Consider the following 22,160-nt stretch of genomic DNA (forward strand, 5'->3'; position numbering starts at 1 on the left):
AAATTATCAAAAGCCATACTGCATTTCTTAGATCTTAAGTTTCCTAAACAAAGGCATCTTCCTTAATGTGTTTTCCAGTGATATTTCTACTCCTCTCATTTCAGTAATTAAAATACAAGTGTATTTTTCCATCTCCCTCTCAAGGATGGATCAAGAGTTCAGAGGGGTCATTGTGCAGGTGCCCCAAAAGCCAGAATTAGATCATGCTTTGGGCAATCAATGATACATCTCAGATCCCACAGACTGAATATAATTCTTCAGAGGGACTGCAGAAAGCTTTTCACAAGGCTTCACAGAGATCTCCAGGATTCAGGATACTCATTTGAAGGCCATTAGTGGTAAATGCTTTGCTGGCAGACCCAGAGGAACTTCGCAGCAGCTACGATATAACATGAAGGTGTCTAATTCTCATTGATGTTAATGACAAAAGAAGCTAGCTGATCATCTCTGTCCGTTGAAGGTAATCAAAAATGCAGAGGTCTTACACTGGCACTGAAAGGACCACAGATCTAACAGTTGGATCTGGATCAGTACCTTATCTTACAGCTTAAAATGTATAACTCTTTCCTTTTGCCTGTTGATACACAGCATGGTTCAGTGCCAGTTCACAACCTACTGATCTAAATATTAAGAGATCTTCTCTTTTCTTTTTCTTCCAAATGAGTCACCGAATATGAGGAGGTTGTTTGTTTTTTTTTTCCCTGTTGATTTCACTTTTAGTTTTGTTAGCTGTTTTTCACACAGTGGCCTCCATAAAAAGTAATGTATTGGTTTGAAAAACATGGCCAAAAGCTATTCATCACTATTTCTGCCTTCTGAACAGAAACTTCTGGACTGTCCAACAAGAGAAGCTTCTAGTCCTTTTATACCTATTAGGTTGCCCTAACCTACCTATAATGAGGTGTCAGATATGCCATGACATAAAGGGGAGAGATGGTTAGTTTGCTATCTAAGTAATGATTAGCAAGGAGCAAGATTCCCATTCTGTACATTGCTACACACAGAACAGATCTATTTCAGAGTCCCTAGGACAGGAGAGAACTGATAAAAAATAGTCATTAGTGCAATTTGTATTGCACCTTCCTGGTCTGTTTCTTTTTGGTTTTGATTTTTTTTTTCTTTAATTAACCCAGGAAGAAATTTTCCTTCCCACCATGAAATACTGTCGACCAGTGGGTGATTTTATGATGACTGTGTCTTGTAGATGAAGGAGGATGGGTGTTTTTTTCAGTAGCTGCAATATTCATATATAGCTTCTTTATCAAGAATCTGCAAATTCAGTGGGTTCCAAGAGAGAACATGGCATCAAAGAAATGAAGATTAAGATGAGAAATGGAGTGCAACACCTCTGATGGGAGCTTCAGTAGTTACTTTCATCTTGTTTATATGGTACAACTCCAACAAAACTGATGTAAAAATAACCATCTTGATTCAGCAACACTCACAGACTCATAGAATCACAGAATGATTTGGGTTGGAAGGGACCTTAAATATAATCTAGTCCCAAACCCCATGTCATGCACAGGGACACCTTCCACAAGACCAGGCCCCAGCCAGCCTAGCCTTGGATGCATCTTTAAATTAGCATCTACTTAGATCCCACTCATAGCTTGCATAAAACCTATACTAAGTTAATTCTTTTCTTCTAGTTTTACACCAGCAGAACTTGCCTCCTGAAAAGTTCGTTCACTTTTTCCAACTATGTACTTTGCCCATAAAACCTATGCTGACACATCATGACCTCAGAAATTCACAAGGAAGGCTCAGAAAGCAATTCAAGATTTCCCTCCACCCAAGAAAGAAACAAATAACATTCACTTATCTGTAGGTGTTTCCTTGCTGGCTAGCTTGTTCCTTATGAGAAAGATATTTATCAGCTAAGTTGAAACATGACACTATGTGTTAGTTAGTGAGATGAATTGCAGTGCTTCTTGTTCACAGTGTACATGTATGTATATTGGACCAACATTTTATTCATGGGGTCTCCAAAGACTGGATGGAGCCTGAATCCTTCACTTCTTCCATCCATTCATTGGATGACTTCAACTCCTACTTAGCAAAATGGGTAGGCCCACAGTCTGCAGTACTAGACAAATAGTTGCTCATCCTTTATAGAAGTTGTTTACACGAAAAATAAGAGAATAAGAGAAGTTTTTAGCGTTACCTCTACTCTTAGGATGAAAAATCTATTGTGGTTTTCTATATCAGATTTTTGCTTCTTCTTTTCCTCTTTTTAGAAAACATTGTTCCTGATCAGGTGCCTTGGTTGCAGATGTATGTGAGTCAAAACCCCAGATCAGACCATGCAGTAATATAAACTGTCCAAATTTTGGTCTAATCTTGATTGTTAATCATGTGCTTTCAATGGAGTCATGTCAGTAATTTCTATATGAAAGAACAGATCACAAAAGAGAAGAATAACAGAAATAAAAGTCATTCTTGGTTAGAACCACCATATTCAGGGTCAGCATCTACAGCCCTGAAACTTCAGTAACTGTTTTTTTGAAACAGTATCTGGGGAGCACCCAACTGACTATGCACAATACCAGGGACCACTTCTCTGTACATTCAAGCTCACACTGCCTCACTGTATGGAAGTAGTTGCATGCATGGGAAGATGGGAAGGTGACATCAGGAAGACGTTCATGTATTTCTAGCTACCTTCTGCACTGGGCGTTCTGACCTTTAGAGAAAGTTAATCATGCCATCTACTTTCACTCTTCATTTAATCTCCCCTTCCCATCTGTTCAGTTTCTCTCAGCTGGAAGTAAGATGAAGAACGAGTACCAGTCAGCTGTCTCAGTGGTCCACAGCCCACACTTTGGGGCCATTTATTGTAAGGCATTAACATCAATTGTCACCTCTGTCATGACAGTTACTGCAGTCCATGCCAGATTAGTAGGCAAGAACTGATTTTCTAAATATCTGAAAAGTGAAATGAACAATAGATAGACAGACAGATAGGCGTGAAGTATCAGAAGGGACTGTTCTGATCCTTTGGACTGAACTCCAAAATAACATATGCTAGATACCTTGGCTCATGTGACAGGTTCAAACCTTCTGCTTGAGTCATAGCATCCCTTTTATAAAATCTCTTAATCAAGATTTCATGTGATAGGTGCTCCACCCCTATTGCTAAACAAGATGTTCCAAAATAGTTAATTACCTTTACTATTTAAAAAATGCAGACTCAGTGTCTTATTTCCATTTTAAATTTGTCAAACGTCTGCTTCCATCCAGTGGAAATCATCAAACTATTTTTTTTTTCTGTATTAAAACAAAACAAAACATTCTATTAGAAATTATTTATAGACTATGATTGGAAGACTGTTTAACCTTCTTTTCAATAAACTGTGGCAACTCTTGTTAGTTTTTCAGACCTAGAATTATTCTTGCAGTTCTGCATAATTCTTAGACTCTTTTTTTTAGAGAGATCACCTGAACTAAATGTAGAATTACAATACGGATCTTTCATGAACCATATTCATAGGTAGCATCACCTCACTATTTCTAGAGGATGCTCCCCAGGGACTGGCTTTACCCAGAGAATGTACCAAGCCCTATAAGTATTTCAGTGTAATCCTGAGAGCTCGTATATTTGGCTTTTACCAAGATTCTTATGTTCTTGTTATAAGTAGTTTTCTATTGTAGAATTCTTTTTTTTTTTTTTTTTTTTTTTTTTTTGAGCTACCCACCTGCTTTTTCCCATGGATACTTAATTTTGCATTTTGTTGGGTTAAAATGAACACTCTCTGACTGAATCCAGCCTACACAGTGACCCAGGTCAGCCTGACTTACTTCTGTCATTATTTACCACTTCTGGTATGACTGGGAAATTTTACCAGTAATTACTTTAGATATCTTCCAGGTAGTTTTAGAGAAACTGAATAGCACAGAGATTTCAGCATGCTCCTGGAGGAGCCTACTAAAAACTCCTCAATATTATAAGTCACAATTTACAGTTTTTTTCGGTGATATATCAGTTATCCAATTTTTTAGAAGTTTAATATGGGCTGCTTTCCTTTTCTGTAAAAAATAATAATAATAATAAAAAAATCTGTCAAATTCTCTAGAAGGGTTTAAATAAACTCTATGAAAACTTACTTTATTAACCAAACTTGCAATATCCTGAAATCAGATTCATTTGATAGATTCTATTTTCCATGAAACCAAACTGATTAGTATTAATTGTACTCCATTTTTTTTTTTTATCATATTATCTCTTATCAAGATTTTCATAGTTTTACTTAGGCTTATGAAATATTAACTAAGTTTACCCTGTCATCTGGTTTACTTCCTTGAAAATTAAGAATAGATTTTTTCTGGAGCACTTTGAAGCTTTTTTAATATTCCATAAATATCTAAAATGAACGTAAATGCTTCAGCAAATTTCTTAACCAATTCTTTGAATATTCTGGGGTTCCAATTATCCCACAGATTTGAAATATTTAATAGTAGTTTTTTAGCATAGTCATCGTTTAATAGCTGTTCATACATTACAAAATGGGTGGATGGATGGATGGATGATGGATGGATGGATGGATGGATGGATGGATGGATGGATGGATGGATGGATGGATGGATTGGATAACTGGATAGACAGATCTCACTTGGACATGATTAAACATCAGTGGAAGGTTAAATATTCCAAAAAGTCATCCAACACTCTTAGACACTGGAAAACAGCTGAAGTGCTATGCCCTTGATCTGCAGACATACTCCTTTATTGAGTATTCCAGTACCCATAAATCACCTTACAATACAATACCTTCCAATGCACACATACATTATAAAGCTACTTACATACAGATTGTATCCTGAAATTCTTTACAGCACTAAAAAAATTGCAAGACAGCAGCTAGTACATTGTGTAAAGAACATAGCAAGGTAAAGACCTTGCAAGGCAATTAAAGGAAAGCCTCCGTTCTCTGATAAGACTAATAAACATGGGAAAAGAGAAACTGAACAGTCTTAGAAATGAAATGTACTGAGGTAGTGAAGAACTGCAGGGTAGCAGGTCAGTTCCCAGTAAGGAGAGAAGGGTAGGATCTCCTCCCCAACACCCTTTCCCCAGAGAAGGCCCCAGTGATTTGAGCACCTCAATCACTAGTTAACTAAACTAGTTAACTAAACTAGTAGTTGCCTTCCCACCAGAAAATGCCTCCTTGCCATTCCTAGAACTACCCCTTCACTGGTTAGTAACAAAAGCGAGGAACCTAAGCTCTGATGGGACAATGACATTAATAGCCAATTATATTAATATGTGATTCCTTAACTACTAACACAAGTATCTGGGAGATGGAAAAGATCAGGACCATTGGTCTAACTAATTTCCAGTGTTTTCTGCAGCTTCCCCCATCTTAATAGTCTGGTCCAGGCCCCCTCCTATCTTCTGGGTAGCAACACTTTGAGTGCAAGAGAAGCAAGGGGCATGGACTTCTGCACTGGCACCCGGGCTATGTGCATCATGTTTCTTCTCTTTCACATCACAGGAATTTACCTTCCACAGGCTGAGGCAGATCTTGGAGACCACAGTATTTTCCTCCTTTTTTTATTTTTATATTTCCTCTTTTCTAACTCTTATTTTTCTTTGCTGAGAAACGGGTTGAATGACAAGGCAAAAGAGTTCAGAAGAATGAGATCCTTTGTGACATTCTTAACTGAAGCATCAAGACGTGCTAGGAAAAGATCCCTCGTGGCAGTCAGAGAAATAGACTGACAGCCAGAACCAGAGTAGTGCATCTGTGGCCAAAAACAAGCCAATAAGCACCAATGTCTGTATTTCCGTTGCAATCTCTTATGAAGTGTATCACTGAGATACTAGTTTTGTGCAGCAAGCACATGGCATATATATCCAATAATTCTTCCTAGTTTTAGGACAATTTAAGTATTTGTTTCTTTGAGGTTCCTGTTTTCCTTTCTACTGCCTGAGACCAGCCTACTTATATAAGTGGACCTGCTATAGGACTGTCTGCCCTCAGTTCAGGAGTCTAGATCAAAAGTTTGCATCTGGTCCTGTCACTGACCATGGTCTTGACTTTTAATTCTGGGGATGCTCAGTGTAGTTACCAAGCTTTGAGCTGCATCCAGAGAAAGGTTTCTTCTGAAGAAAAGCAGCATATTATTCCAACCTGGTAGCAGATCATCAAAAGCCTGTTTTGCACATTAACTGCTAATTCTCCTTGCAGCACGCAAAGAGAAACAGAAATCTCACAAAGGCCAATTAGGGATCCATGGGAACCTAACGATGTGCTCATTCAGGCCTGTACTTAGAGCACAAACTAATTCATGGCCATGCAGAGACACTACTCGCTGTGAATGAAAAGTTTACAGTTGCAAAACAGTCTTCAAATGCACTCTGAGATAGATTGCAAATTCCCTTCTTTATCTTCTCAGCCTATTAAAATAGAAAATCAACCAGTGAGTAATATCAGCTACATAAAGCCAATGATGATCGTGCTAGTGTCATGAGGAAGGCGTGAAGCTCCTTCAGAAAGCCGCACTACCAAGATTTCCTGTGGAAAAAATGAGTTAAACTAAAGCTCCCTTCAGGACATTACCCCTGTTTCTACCTGTAGTAAAAGTTATGTAGGAAAAGAGCAGGACAGGAGAAGCCATGGACTCTAATCTCAGTACCTTCCTGGAAGTTGCTGTGCAGACTCAGGAAGATTAGATGCCCTGAGCTGCAATCCCAGCACATTTCTTGATTCTTTGGTGCTTTGATAAATCATTTATTAGAGCAGCCTTTTTACATAATCCTTGGGAAAAGGAAGAAAAAATAAATAAATAAATAAATAAAATAGATTTATCACAAAATCCTGTCCTCCTACCAACCATCTTAGACCAGGACATATATTTCTCTGATTATTAATTAACTGATGCACAGAAACAACTATGAGTTTTTTAACCTCTCCCTTTCTCTTTTGTCCTTCAAGAGCGTAGATGACAATGCAGAGGTACTGTTCAAAACAGATAGCTTCTTGGGCAATGGAAGTGCAAGCATCATTCTTTGTGCCCCATAGTTATGAACTCGAGAATTAAAGCTATTCAGAAGGCAAGCATGTAAGCAATTTTCCAGGTACAGTCATTCTGTCCTTAGTCATACATGTTTAAATCTGGCATAGCACCAGAAGAGTAACAAAGCTGGTTAGCTGTCAATAGTGCACATAACAAAAAAAAAAAAAAAAAAAAAAAAAAAAAAAAAAAAAAAAAAAAAGTCATATAATCTATCAGTAGATATTTGACCTGCAAAGAGAAAGGAATATATTGTTAGCATGGCTTGTCTATCTGCTTATCCCTTATCATTGTGAAATCTCAGCTCTCAGAATAAGCCATAGCTCTTCTTCTTTTTGGAGTCCATCCAAATAACTTCAAGAATGTGAAATACAACTCCACATAAATAACAGGAAGGGGGAGAGCTGAATGCATCAACAACTTCTGTGCATATCAAGCCCCCTGAAACTATAACAGTAAAATGAAGATAGAGACATTAGCTGCTCTGTCCCTAGGATGTGCTTACAAGGAAAATGTGCAATTATTGGCATTTGCCCTCCTCCTTCTCTCTTCACAGCCCACCCAACACAGCCCCTGCACCCTCAGCAGCTAGGCAGTAGTGATTTCTAGTATTACAGCAGTGGATACCAGGACAACTAAGGAGAATAAAATAAATAATCCAAATCCAGTCCAGATCTGTGGGCAACTGATATACCAATAGCATCAAAGTACAACTCCCAGCTTCATTATCTGGTCTAAATGAAATATAGTGAGCAAATGCACTTCTGATCTCTCTTATTAGTCCCATTTGTTAAAATGCTGTATTATTTACAGCTTTGCACAGAATGAGGAAATGGCCTTAGAATTCTGTCTTAAAAGCAAAATGTTTGTTAAAACTGTAGTGGTTTTGTGAGCTTATCTAAAGGCAGGGTTTTTGCAGGGGTCCAACTGTATCAACATCCCAGTACCAGGACTTACCACCCAATTAGAGGTCTTGTCTTGGCAAAAGTAGAGAAATAGTAGACTTCTATCACACTTGGCAGTATTTCTGGTGGAGCTTGTATACATAAGGATTTTGATTTGGCAATTAACACCACTTTGAGGAATGACCCATATAGGCACTAGCCAGTTAACACATTCTTAGCTTGAGATGTGAGTCCCAGCTGCAGAACAGCAGCTAAACAGTCAGTGGGATGTACAGTGTGATTCATTTGGTCACAGCTAGCTATGCCCTCCCCCGTCCCCTTTCCCCCACCCAAAAAAAAAAAAAAAAAAAAAAAAGAAAAGAAAAGAAAAAAAGACAAATTGCATTCTACACTCCACTGGCTGTATTGGCTAAACCTCCACTGATTCTTTTAGGATACCAAGGTGATTTGCTCACAAATGGATGCATGTGTAGACACACTCTAAATGTATGTGTTCAGCCAGTAGGAGGTACATTGCAACAGGACCAGTCACAGGAGTAGAAATCAAAGTTCACAGTCAAGGTTCTCCAACAACATGATATAAGCAATTGTGCAGCTGCAGCCAACTCAGCTTTGATATTTGGTAGCTGTGTCTGTATTAGTAAAGAAAACGTACCTGGCACTTTTCTCGAGCACTGGTGCCAGCTGGCACAGGATGGCCCACACCCAAACTATTAAATCCTGTTACTTTCCAGAACATCATGGCAACCTCCAAGCTAACTACTGAAAACAGCTTCTGTCGTGTGCTAATACTCACACTGCATCCAGGAATTGTTTGGAGTTAGGCATAAGCCAAACTATGTCAAGAACCTTTCTAAAAATTCAGTGGTAGAGATGATTGGGGTTCAGTTTCTCTGAACTTCCCTGGCACAGTTTGAGTTTACTATTAGAGCTGATGGGTCTTGGACCGCAGTATTAACAGTCCAGAGGTGATTTTAAAAAGAAATGTCTTTCACTGCAGCTATATTCAAGGACAAGAGGTAGCTAGACTGCAAATTTCAAGTTGAAGATCAAGTAAAGCATTTCCAAGGGAGCTTCCAGAAGTATTTAAAGACTGAATCAACTCAGGTGAAATCAGGAAGTGCTTAGTTTATTCCTTTGCTGAGATCAAATCACAGGACCTTGTTGAATGATAGATTATTCAACTAGTGAAATGTAAACTGGGAACATTACCAGGTGCTTACTGGCTAAGAGGTGATTGCAGATGCAGATCTACTGCCATTTAATAATACTTCAGCTCATTACTCATCACAACTCTCTAGTTTTCTGTTTAGAGATTGATGACTGCCGTGAGGTTTGAGCAACACTTCTGCTCACACCTTCAGAGCTGCAGTGTTGGTTCCTCCTCATCCAGGTGGCTGGCAGGATAACTGTGTGGAGAGCCAGTTACTTGGAGCCTCAGCTTCAAGAGGGGAGGATGAGGAGGGAAGCCTGTTTATTTCATGGGCCTCCCTCTAAAAACCACATCTGCCACACTTAATAAACCTGTTGTCTCACATTGAGGCTGAGATCATATGCTTTATGACCTCTCATAAACCTTTGTTATTAGCCAAAGGCAGGGAGTACAGCTTTAATGCCAGAGTGAGGTGGTGTGTTTCTGTATACGTGCGTGTTCGTGTGTGTGCATGTCTTTTCCAAATGAAAGCCACCCTCTGTCATGTGCGAGCCTTGCTTTCGAGGACGAACTAGACCAGAGAGGAGGTGCTGCTGAATGCAGTCACGGAACAGCCCAAGGCTGTAAACCATGCCCGGTGCTGTTGTCAGGAGCAGGTGTATACCTGGCAGCAAATGCTCAGCATTATCTTTTTGAGGGGCTCCAAAGCTGTCTCTTCATTTCAGCCTGTCTGTTGAGAGACACTGGGTTCCTGGGGCTGGTTTGTGCTGCCAGAGCTTTGCAGGGGTGGGAAAACAGATGGCTTTGTCTGGACTGCAGGCTTGTCCAGACTAGACTTACCTACAGTTTTTGCTCAGAAATATTTTTGGCACACAGGGACATTTCTGGCAAAGGTAGCACAGGCAATTCTTGTACAATATGATGGCTCCCTGCCTTAGTCATAGCTCAGTCTCCTGGTCACTCTAGCTAAAGTCAGGTACAGTATGTGCGAATGAGGTCTCCTCCTGGAGCTAGCATAAGGAAAAAAAAAAAAAAAAGAAAAAGACAAAAAAAAAAAAAAAAAAAAAAAATGGAAAAAAAAAAAAAAAAAAATTCCTCACAGCTGAATGAGTTAGATGCACTGCATCTAGCTTGGTTCTGAGCTATTTTGCCTCTTCTGATCCTCTTCCACTGAGACAAAGAATGGGTGGCCCATATTATCCTTATTCAATCACTATGGGTGCTTCTATTGCTGGATGGAGTCCATGGCTGATTAGATGGTGTGCTGGCAAGGAATGAAACTACTTACAGAAACCATGTTAGGAAAGCACTAGTGTTCATATTTCTCAGCTGCAGCATCAACATAAAGTAAAGGTCTGCAGTAATTGCCAGTTAATAAAGCTCCTCATATTCTTAAGTGGCCAACAATCAAACTATTCGTGCCAATGAATACCATAATGGAGAGCTTATTAAATTCACATTTTGCTTATATTGCCATAATAAGGAGGTAGCAGCAGGTATATCAGGTTCCCTTCATTTTGAATATTGGAAGGCAAGGAAAGGTTATGTTGGGGAGTGAAGGAGGGTCTAGAAAAGGATGTTACCCAGTCACAGCGGGGGAAGAAAAGAACAAGACAGAGAACAAGTGCCTTGAGACCATGCACCATGTCTGCTCTAGGGCGACCCAAATCTTCCATGTGCTGGTACTGTGGCACCAGCCTTTGTATCCCCATGCTTCACATAGTCTCATGTCTGAACTGGCACTCAGACCAGGCACAGTGTCCTGGGACACCAATCTGTAACAACCCCTCCTACCCTCCGTCCCCCATTGGCAACCATCCTCTCCTCACTTTCCAGCCCACCCACCCACCCTCCTACCTGCTCACTCCTCACCTCCTGCCACCCTCACCCCCTTCCCCATGTTCATTCTCAGTGGTCGTTGCATGTACGTGCCTTGGCTCCATTCTGCTCATTAAACCCTCTACCTTGCCTCATGTTTTGACAGGTTTTGTGAGTTTTGACAATCCTGCCAGTGCCCAAGCTGCCATCCAGGCTATGAATGGCTTCCAGATTGGCATGAAAAGGCTGAAGGTGCAGCTGAAGAGGCCAAAGGATGCTAATCGTCCCTACTGAAGGGTTATGGGAAACACTGGATACAAAGCACTAGCACAGGTAACTGCGTGGGGAAGGGGGTGTCAGCTGTGGTTGTAGCCTCTCCTTTGTGCTGTAGACCCTCAAAAAGATTCAGCTCTGCAATTCTCTGGCTTCTGCCTTTTCCACTTAGGCCCCTGGCTAGAGCCACACCACACAGACACACACCCACACATAAACCAGGAACTGTTCGTGCCTCATTAGAAAGAGAGACGGAAGGATGCTTAACGAGGAGGGTTCCCTACCCCAGTAGCATCCTTCATCTCTCCAAAGTCTTCCTGGTCAATAGAGGGGAGGCAGCAGCTGTCCTGATTCCCCTTACTCGGCCAAAGACAGTGTTTCTGGTGGCTGAAGAAAATCAGCAATGAAGCGATGGGACTGGGCTGCAATTTAATCCCAGGTGACTGGACTGGGACAGTGTCTGTCTCAATAGCTCTGTGTTGCAAATGTTTCAAAGCATTCTTCATTCTTCATGCGGTATAGTCTGTATCTGATTTCATCCCAGCATAATAACTATATGTAAATATGTCTCCGTGACAACTAAATAACACCTAATTTCTTTGTTCCCAAACCCAAGAAATTAATAGGAGGATCCATGCTGTCATCTTGTTCAGTTGCTGTTAACTACTGTGTATAGATAAAACCCAAACAAAGCCAAGGAAGCTTTGCTTGAGTGAGGACCTAGATGTATCTCAATGAGGGTCTCATTGTTAGACTCATGTGCTTTGTGTTGTTGGAAAGGAGACAGCTTGATGCCACCAGGAGACTTTGAAAACATGTAACAGTGTCAAAAACATCAGAAGCAGCAGCTTGTTTCATAGGAATTCCAGCCTATTAGCAATAACAAAAATGAAGATGTTTCCAAAAATGGAAACATTTTCCACTGCTGACTGGCCTTTTCGTTAGATAATTCTTTGAGAAATTAAATATACAAAATGTATGTATTTGTTGCAGAGATGGCAAGTCTCTCTGCTGTTAAAGCCATTCCATACCAGAGATTCCCCAACAAACCCAGCACTTAGGGTCACCCTAAGCTGCAACAAGCAGTTTGCATTCCTAAATTAGTGACAGAGAAATGGGTTAGGTAAGCTTTCTAGGCCATTATGACCATAACATCTAAGATTCAGTGATTTTAATTCAGGCCTTTTTGACACACCCAAGATTCAGGCAGAAAGTCCCCATCTTCAGCCCTCCCAAAGAACTATGAAGTGATCCAATTTTTCACTGGTATTTCTAATATCTTTGAAAATACCTTATTGTGGTCTTCAGAGCAGTATCCTTTCTATTGAGAATTAAGGAATGGGATTAAAATGTCTTTGAAAGAGGTGCTGCACTGAACAAAACATGGAGCACACTAAGAAAACTTCCAATAAATGTATTAGGTACATGTGCTAATTTCAAAGGGGCTTTTAGTACCTCTCTGGCAACAATGACTCAAGCTACAACTTCCATAGTCCAGAATCTCCTTTATATGTGACTATACGAAGATAATTTTCAATGCATTTTCCCTCTTCACATACCTCTTTTCTTTTCCTTGCTTTTGACAAGGCCTCTTGGAAGCTTGAAACCAAAATACGCTTCCATATTGAAATGCTTTTTGCTTCATCACACTGGCTTTTTTACTGCAGGTTTTGCTCAGAAGCGTTGGGAGAGAGCGGGAGATGCATGCATGATGCTATTTTGTTAAAGCAAGGACTGTCTTTGTTGGGTAGATTTTCAGTAACACCTGCAAAGGGATGGAGGAACACATGTATCTCCTGAGTTGTTTGGCACCAAGCAATAGCTTTACATTGTAGCATAACTGTGAACACTGAGGATATGCTTGTTTCTTATGGTTGTGTACGAAAGTGCAGGGCTGTAGACTCCAGTGTTGTTAAAGATCCATGGGTATGAGTCTGTGGTGTTTTCCTTATCATGAATCAGCATGAAGTGCTCCAGGTCTAGCTTTTCATAACCAGGCTGACTTTGAGGTCTTAGCTTGTTTCCCCCCCAAAATCTCTCAGTAGTAGGACTAGGATTTGTAGATTTTTATTTGTTTGTTTGTTTTTGTTGTTTGTTTGTTTGTTTTTTTCCCAATAAATTATACAAAAAGGAATCAGCTGGTAAATGGCAATAAAATTTCAAATCTCGCTCCTAGAGCATTTTTTTTTTTTAATTTGCTTATTCAAAGCATGAGAAAAATCTTGAGTAGTTGTCTATGTTTAGGAACTCCTTTAGCTTTCCAGGCTTCTACTTTATTTTTAATGCTCCAGCTAATAATTTCAGTTACCACCACACTACTTACGTCCTCTGCCTCTATCAGAGGTACAGAGATTCTCTGTCAAAATGCACTGTGTTGCAGCTCAGAAGTCCTTATTCTCTTTTAGACTCCCACCTTGATGAACCTATTGAAGGAGCTGAAGAGGTCTTGTAGCAGGAGGGAGTTATCCAGGAAGAAAATTTTGCTTGTGGGTTTTTGTGGTTTTGATTGGGGTTGTGTTGTTTGCTTGTTTGTTTTTGTTTTTGGTTTTTTGTATCTAACAAAAGGGATTAGCCAAGTGTATGTGGCCCCTAGAGAGCACTGAAAGAGTGTATGTATCCCAAGGAAGGATCTGATTTAGCAAGGGAGGTTGTCAGATCAGACTGAAGAGGACATTTAGTGACAGGCAAAGGTAGTCAGAAGGGCTTAAATATAGATCTCTCTTTAGCTTACTTGCTTTCCAGTGCTAGGAGACATTCATACCAGCACCCTAGAAGCAAACACAGGATTTTTAATCATGATGGCCCAATACAAAGCAGATTCCAGTCAGGGCACAGGGTTAACCCCTCAGTAATTAGCCCTATTTAGAGGTGGGTCAGTTGTCCTTGACTCAGCACTGTGTTACTGTACCCCATGGCTGGTTTCATGTGCAGCCTCCAGTCAGCCATCAAATACCATTGGGAGTCTCTTGACACACCTACTCAGTAGACTGTAGCATTAATGCAACTATAAGTTTCCTAAAACCACTAGGGTAAAAGCCAGCCAAGTCCATGGGCACAGATATCTACTGCAAGACTAGAAAGAAGGTAGCTCCCTTTACTGGCAGAAACACAACAACTCATGTATGCTTTTTATCTTCTTTTACTTTGGTCACAGCTCTTCAAAGTCCTTAGTTCCAATCTGAAACATGTGAATAACCATATTGACATCAGGGCAATTACTCATGTGCTTCAAGAGTATGCTCAAGAAACTTTTTCATTGAGGATTTTCTAAGGAAAAGCTTTGTTTTAACAAACTCCTTTCCAAAAATAAGAAGCTGCCAACAAAAAACACAGGCAGCACCCAGTTTGATGTAATCCATCAGTGTTTTTTCTCAACCAAGAAAGAAAGATATTCACTCCATTTTAATTCTGCATGCACCTCTTTGTTTGTTTGTTTGGTTGGTTGGTTGGTTTTTGTTTTTTGACTTATAAATCTCCCTTTTGGGACACGAGCAGTCTAGGCCACAGTGATTTGAAGTCTTTTGTTTTCCTTGCAAGTGCTCTAAAGTTGCTGTCAAACACTGAAAGGGTCTCTGTGATGTGGCAGATAAGCCCACAAGCTGCTTCAATCAAAGCCCTGAAGAATTCAGATGGCAAAACATTTCCAAAATGGCCACTTCTATTCTCTTTTTTCTTTATAATTAAAGAGGAGGTTATAGCAGGGAAAAAAAAAAAATAAGGAAAATATAAGAGTGGGGTTGGGGAAGCAGAAAGCAAAAGAAAGAGGATCATTTGAGGCAACTCTGCCAAAATCAATATATTCTATTATAATTCCCCCCTTAGGATCAGAAAGCAAAGATTCAGAGGCACTTCATGTGTCTTTCAGATAGCAAATGCATGAAATAATGAAGAAATAAAAATACTGAAACCCACAGCTCACTTGGGTGGCCATTTCCAGGAGCCCTTAGGTACCCTGCAGTATGACTAAATTGCAGTTGCATAGAAGAACAGTGAAAATCCTGTCCATTCTCATTCTGTGGCTCTGTTTCAGTCACTGGTTGTTAGCAAATTTTCCACCTCAGATACACTGCTGTTGAAGTATTATTTAAAGCTAAGGATGGAGAGATGTTTGGATGTGTCTAACCTGGAGCACTGACTGTCATGAAACTGAGTGATACAAAGTGAGTGTGAGTGAGACAAACTGAGCGAGGTGCAAATGAGGCAGAAGAGTTAAAAAAAAAAAAAAAAAAAAAAAAGTCATCAGTAAGATTTTTTTATAAGCTGCTCTCATAAGAAGAGCAATGTCAAATCATTAAAAGAATGCATTGTCCAGGTAATCTACTTCTCCAAAATACCAGAGGAAATAATGTAGGCCAAAGTTTGAATACAAAAGAAAAGATGTTCAGATCTTCTCTCACAGCTTTCTGAACATGTAGTGATGTGTGGCTTATTGTAGAATATGTGAGATGCTTGTTTTTGCAGATGGCTAGAATAGATGATGTGTTGAGGTGTTGTGGTTTTTTGTTTGTTTTTGTTTTTGTTTTTTCCATAGGAAATGCCATTTTTTTCATTGGAACATATATGCTATTAAACCAAACAAGAAAACTTCGCATTTTGAATTTCCTGCTTTTTGATAAGAGAAAGAACAAAACCAAAAAAAACAAACAAACAAACAACAAAAAAAAAACCTCATTTAACTCATTTTAAAGTAATCAGATATTATCAGCCAAAAATCAAACAAACAAGCAAAATTCCAATCATTCTACTCATGACAAAAAGTACTGTAAAACGTAAATGGAACATTTATGTCTTTCTCCTTTTGTCATTTCATATTGCTTCAGTGCAATGTCAAATGGAAGTGTACTTTTTACTGAATTTTGGGTTGCTTATCCCTCTCAGATAGGCTTGTATAACCTCCAGTGAGAGGCTGTTCTGCAGCTGCATTGATCTCACTGTTGCCTGCTAGGCTCTTCATCTTGAGATTCAGACTAAATATCTTTTATCAGGACCTAATCCCATTTCTTGTAGTTATGCCTCCTACAATCATGCTAACCAATTCCTCTTCCTCCTGCACAGATTATTGTCATTTCCCTCCTTTAGTCATCACTTAGATCATTTAGGACTTGCTTACATTATGGAAATTTGCACTAGCATAATTACATCAAAACAGTACTCTAGCACAAGCTTTAATATCAGTGAATAAAGTGGGAATGAAATCAGAACAGCTTCATTTGGGAAAGTCTGTCTAGGTACTGGAAAAACATCAGCTCAGCCAATTTTTTTCTTTGGATTACTTTTCCTCTTAATTTCCACTGACAAATGTGATTAAATTAAACGTCCCTCACAGTGTGTTTGTAACCCAAACTTCACACTGTTGGGCGCGTACGTGAGAGAATGGAAGTGAAAGTAACAGGGGGAGTCTGAAACAAAACTGCCTAAGGTGTTTGCAAAACTGACAAGAAAACCTTTTACTTTTCAGGTCAATCATTTTTAACCTGTCTGCCCATTTAAATTGCTAATAACTTTATTATGGTAAAATTCTCATGTCTGTTCTATAAACCACAGTTTCGATACCAGAGCATGCAAAATCCCATTTGCTAATTATTGTAGTTATTCTAAGATTGGCACACAATATAATGCACTGATGGAAAACGACAATAATTAATTACTGCATTTACTCCAAAATTACAATCAGTAATTACTGCTCTGAGACTGAATTCCATTCAGCAATATTTGGAACTTGTTCTTCCTCAAAGCAGGGCAGCTTTTCAGGAGTATTGCTGTGTTTGCATCTAAATGAGTCCATGTAGGTCACTAACGGATCCGCACTGTTTGTCATGGGAGTGATAGAGCAGCACAATGCAATACCATAACACTTGCCTTCAGTTCAGAGCATGAATTCTTCATTAAAACCCATGTCCCCATTTTTTTTGAATGTTAGATAATGCAATTATTTCAAAATTAAATAATAGATATGAAAGCAACCTCCCAGTTCTCATCCCACTGCGGTACAGTTTGTCCTGATGCTCTGAAGTAAACTTCCTGAGGCTTTTGAGAACTTCACTCAGTGACACAGGCAGCAAGCAGCCTGCTGAGTTGTCCCTGCTTTGGAAAGGCCAGGACCTTGGTATGGTTGTGCCACCTTTGAGGGCTTCCAACAGGAAAACCCCAAAGCCCCAGGGTTGACCAAGAGTGGGAAGGGGTGCTATCTTCAGCTCCTTGAGCAACACTACAGCATCTCATATGGACCACATCATGCCCGTCAGCTGGGTAGGGCAGATTTAGATCCACCCCATGCTAATTCCTTCAGTTAATGGCAGCTGCAGTCACCATAAAGCAGTAGGCTCTGAAGAAACTTTTTTATTAGGTTCAGCCAGCACAGAGATTTGCTGGTCCGGTACACAAGGGACTGCAACTTGAAGAAAAACTGGAAAATTTATGCAAAAGAATAGATGCTTTAAGCAGCAATGATTTGAAACAAGAGCCAGGGATGGAAAAACACAGGATGGCAAAAACATAGCCAAAATGTTTGTTCCAGCAGCAGCAAACTTCGACAGAATAGGTATAAAGAGAATAAGAGGTGGGGAAGACCCAGAATGAGAGAGGCTTTGAAAAATTCAGGGTGACGTTTAAGAACAAGCGTGGTCATTTTCCTACAGGATCTTAAAATAAGAGACACACCAGCAAATTATTTTGATATTAGGGCACTGGGGAGAGCAGTACCTGCTAATGAGTGGACAGGAAAGAAGCGTGTTGTTGGTTCGCAAACACAAGTACCTAGGGAGAGAGCAAAGGGCAAGTCATTCAAGCCTCAACGTAAGAGACCGTAAGGTCTAGGACTTCAGGCAAGAGATGTTCTTCCTAGATGTCCCTGTGCTTCATAAACATGAAGACTAATAGTGTCCTTTGGTGTGCTTAATTGAAAGAAAACATCAGCATTGTGAAGACACTTCTTTGTCCAGATAAAGGCATGGATGGTGCAGGCTGAAGGCAGGGCACAGCACTCCAGCCCTAAGGAAAAGTAAACTATCAGCGAAGGTTAATTTAGGAAACTGGAAACTCCTGATAAAGTCAAAGTTACAAGTCAGCTCCAACACATGGTTCACAGGACTCAGGTCACTTGTGTAGCATTGATCGGTAGGCTGAAAATGATCTGATCTTTTTGCTACTGACCTTTCAGAGCTACTGCAGAACCATGAATTGAAGCTGTATGGGGTAGTGTTTGGCACTTACACGGTAGGTATAAAGGAAAGGGAGGCTAAAAATCTCCATGAAATTTACTCTGCAGGGGAATACTGCTACAGGAGCTGGCAAGAATCTTAATAAGGGGTTGCAGAGTGCTCCATCAATGTGAGCACCTTAAATTGATGTCCTTATGGTTTGGAAGGCATATACAATCAGCTGCACTAGAACACTGTTTCTCATTCCCACAGTTATATCCAGTGATATATCAAATGCAATAATTGCATATTTGAATAATTCATGGGTGCAGTAACTTTGGCCAGATACAAGTGAATATCAGAACTCTGGTCTCGGAAGTGTTTGATTCAGCTGCAGCAGAGAATTGAAGGCTTACAGTGCAAACACTGTTTCTCAGGTGTCTCTCGTCCTGCCCTGTGACTGTAATTAGAGAAAAGACAGGTTTTATTTCAAATTGGTCATTTTTCCACTTAGATGAGCATCATCCAACCCTTTTGAAAGGGTTTCTCAACCAAGAAGTGCAGTGAATGAAAACTCGATGCTCTTTCTGGAAAGGTACTAACCACAGCCACAACCAGGTGAAGCTCTCAGGCACCTGCTCCTCTGAAGTCCATGGAGTGACACCAATGTATGGCAGCCAAAGATCCAGGCATACTATAGCCTATTTAACTGTAAACCATCTCCTGGCAGAACTATTTAAATCATTTGCAGTTCTGGAGGGAGATGCAGTGTCACTCTTCTGTTCACTCTGGTCTTTTTAGAGCAGAAAGCCTAAACATGCCTCCAAACACATCCCTGTGGCTTATTTTAAAAACACCATTTTATGACAATGACTTACAAGAGAAATTCTCTTGCCATTCCATGAAAGCTGTGGTTGCACACTCAAGTCATTCTCTTTAGCAAACAGATTTCTCCCACTAGTGGTAGAGATATTCTCCCTCCCTGCCTCTTCAGATGTCCCCTTTTTCCTGTGCAAGACACATCCAGCAGCTGGTCTGTCTGAAGTACCCGTCCCATGCCGAGACGGGTGATTGCTCATTCAGCATGACTGTCTGTGTTTCCCAGCTGCCTCATGCTTTGTCCCAGCAATGAAACGGAGCTGGAACAGTCTTTCCTCCTTGAATTGAAAAGCATCTATCACTTCGAGTCTAGGAAATATAAAAAATCCATCTTTAAAATCCTCATAGGAAGGAGATGGCTGCCTTTGAGACTTCTGTCTGTGTGGGTCCCAGTCCTTGAAGCCAGCAGACACCCTTTGGATGATTTATGTGAGCTGTGCACCAGGACCTTTGTTGCCATGACAGAGTGCTGTAATACAAAGCAGATAGTAAATATAAACCTTAAACAGCAGATTTTGCAAAAAGAAAACAGGTTTTCATTGCCTTGATTTCTAAGGACTGGGCCAGTTTCTGAGCCCAGTGTGAACACCATAAAACCCACAGGCTTCAGACTTGTCTTTGCTGGGTAAGATTGGCTTTTTTCCTCCCCTCCTGAGGAGACATCTCCAGTCATTGGCAGATGTGGCATCCTGTCTCCTGTGACATACAACAAGTGAATGCATTCCATGCTCTTTATTTTCCTCTGTGCGTTCTCCTTGCACGGCACACATTGGTCCACCACAGTAGACAGGGTGCTGGGAAGGGAAGCCAGGGAGGCAGTACAACTGCTCTAGGAAACTGGGATCTTACATGTCAATTCTTCAGAGATTTGGTGCATTGAGAAAAGGGGAGGGGTTGTATTTGAGGGTTTTCTGTCTTCTTCTCAGCTTACAAGTGCATTACTTAGTAAAAAATATAACATGTTAAACAAAATCCCACCAGGAATTCATACAGGTCCTTTTCCTGTTCCCATTAATACCAGTGTAATGCAGTTTAGAGACAGATGCACAGATTCTGATCAGAAGTAATGGAATACTGTGCAGAAGCATGCCTAAACTTAAACCTGAATGTAGGCATGAAATCCTCAGCAGATGGTTTTGTTGAGAAGCTTGCTCAAGACTGTTAGCAATGGCACATGGATTGGCACCATGGCTGGCTTTGGGGCCTTTTCTCCTTCAGAAAAGCCCCACTTTCTGACAGTCTGGCTTCTGGCACTCATCAAAGATTCCTGGAAGTAAGTTCTGGGTGTTATGTAGGATTAAAATGAAAGCAATTTCTTCCTTCAGAAACAGTGTAGAATGAGTTGCACTGAGGATCAAAGGTAGCTTTGGAAATGTTGGGCCTTCCTTCACCTGAAAAAAAAAAAAAAAAGATTTAATGGAACAATAATGATTTGTGCCAAGTACAGATCTGTTGTGGGATTTGGCCACTTACAGTCAGGGAGTAGAAATCTTCTGCTTTTCTCTTCTGATCTTTCTCAGTGCCTCAGTAATTTTTCCCCAAGTTATGTGTGCTCAGTATGTTCTGTCGATGTGAGAAGTGGTAATGTCACTCTGCTAGGAGTTTTATGGTTCACAGAAGGTAGGATTTGTATTGAGATAGACAGATAGATGGATGCCTGGTGCCTGAACACAACATTTTACAGAGATTGACCCAAAATTTTCAACACTAAAATCCCAAGCCATAAACTGAGGAAACCTCTGTCTGGGAGATTTCAGAAGGATTTTATCCCTTTTCTCTGACTCACACACTACCTTAAGCCTTTAAAAGCATATCATCCCTGTCCTTTTGCCCAAAAAAAACTGGAGAAGATCAGAGTAAAGAAGGATCAATAGGAAATAAGTAGTCTACGTTTTCTCAGGTGCCAATGTAAAAGAGCACACTAAAAAAAAATTGCACACTAGGCAGGGAAGAATACATGTTTGGGGGAAATAGTGTACGTTCAGGTAAAGATCATACATTGTGACAAAGGAGAAGGTGAATCCTATTGTCCTTGCAGTGGGTAGACACAGGAAAGGTGGTGGTGATACGTCCTGTCAAGGATGCTCAGGCCACACTGAGATATGGGCTCTCTCTGTACGTGAGGGGGATATGGAGAGGAGCAGAAGCACCAGCTGATGGGAACAGTAGGGACACCACCCTGCCAAGCTGCCTGCAGAGCCTGGAGCTGCCTCCTAATGAACGCGAGCGGCTGGTCACAACTGGAGGCGAGCTGTTCCCCATTTGTTTGTGCTCCGCAGAGTGGCGGGGATCCACTCTTCATCAGAATAATCCAATTGAACAAAATGATTCATATTAGCAGGCACATCTGTCTGAGGCCAGAGCAGAACCCTGGTGTTAGTTTAATAAATGGCGTTCATTAAACTCAGCTGAAAATATAATCTGGAGAGACTGATGGGGTGAACAGAGCAAAGAATAAGCAAGAGGAGTTAGCAATTATCAGATGTCATTTGTTCTACTGGTACCACGGAATTGGGGCTTGTTTGCTGAAATCTTAATTTCATTTCACTGAGGTAGAATCCATCAGAGAAGCTTGCGCTGCAGCTATGATTCCTGATTCTCAGGCCTTGGTAGGGAACAGGACATTTTTCTTTTCCCCTTTTCTACCAGAGCCTCTTGCAGAGCAAGTGTACACACTGAAGGAGCACAGAGAGCCCAGGGATAGGCAACACGGAGGAAGCATCCTTTCCTTTGCCAATAAACGGCTGCTAAATTCCTTGTGCTGCAGTGCAGAGAGCACAGGAAGAGCCTTCAGAAAGAGATCCTCAGTGCCAGTCTGAGTGTGTAGACCTTCCTAGACTGTCTATCATCTCCTTTCTATATGAAGGGGGTTGGTACATGCTCCTCATTTGACTTCTGGAGTGTTTTACACTCTGTAGGTGCCAGTGGAAATGACTTTGCAAAGGCTGAGATCTTCTTGGTTGTTGGGTCAGGGAAGCT

At 40.5% G+C, this 22,160-nt stretch overlaps 1 protein-coding gene across 11 annotated transcripts in view; it reads left to right on the forward strand.

Moving 5' to 3' along the window:
- Positions 1-22,160, forward strand: part of CELF4 (CUGBP Elav-like family member 4) — a 700,427-nt gene that overhangs the window by 665,614 nt on the left and 12,653 nt on the right. For all 11 annotated transcript variants that reach the window (XM_032205931.1, XM_032205932.1, XM_032205939.1 and 8 more), the window contains exon 12: positions 11,057-11,223. In XM_032205931.1, coding sequence (XP_032061822.1) covers positions 11,057-11,184 — 128 coding nt within the window. In that variant the 3' untranslated portion in view covers positions 11,185-11,223. The remainder of the gene's footprint in view (positions 1-11,056; positions 11,224-22,160) is intronic.

The sequence above is a fragment of the Aythya fuligula genome, chromosome Z (genome assembly GCF_009819795.1).
Source record: "Aythya fuligula isolate bAytFul2 chromosome Z, bAytFul2.pri, whole genome shotgun sequence".
Lineage (NCBI taxonomy): Eukaryota > Metazoa > Chordata > Aves > Anseriformes > Anatidae > Aythya > Aythya fuligula.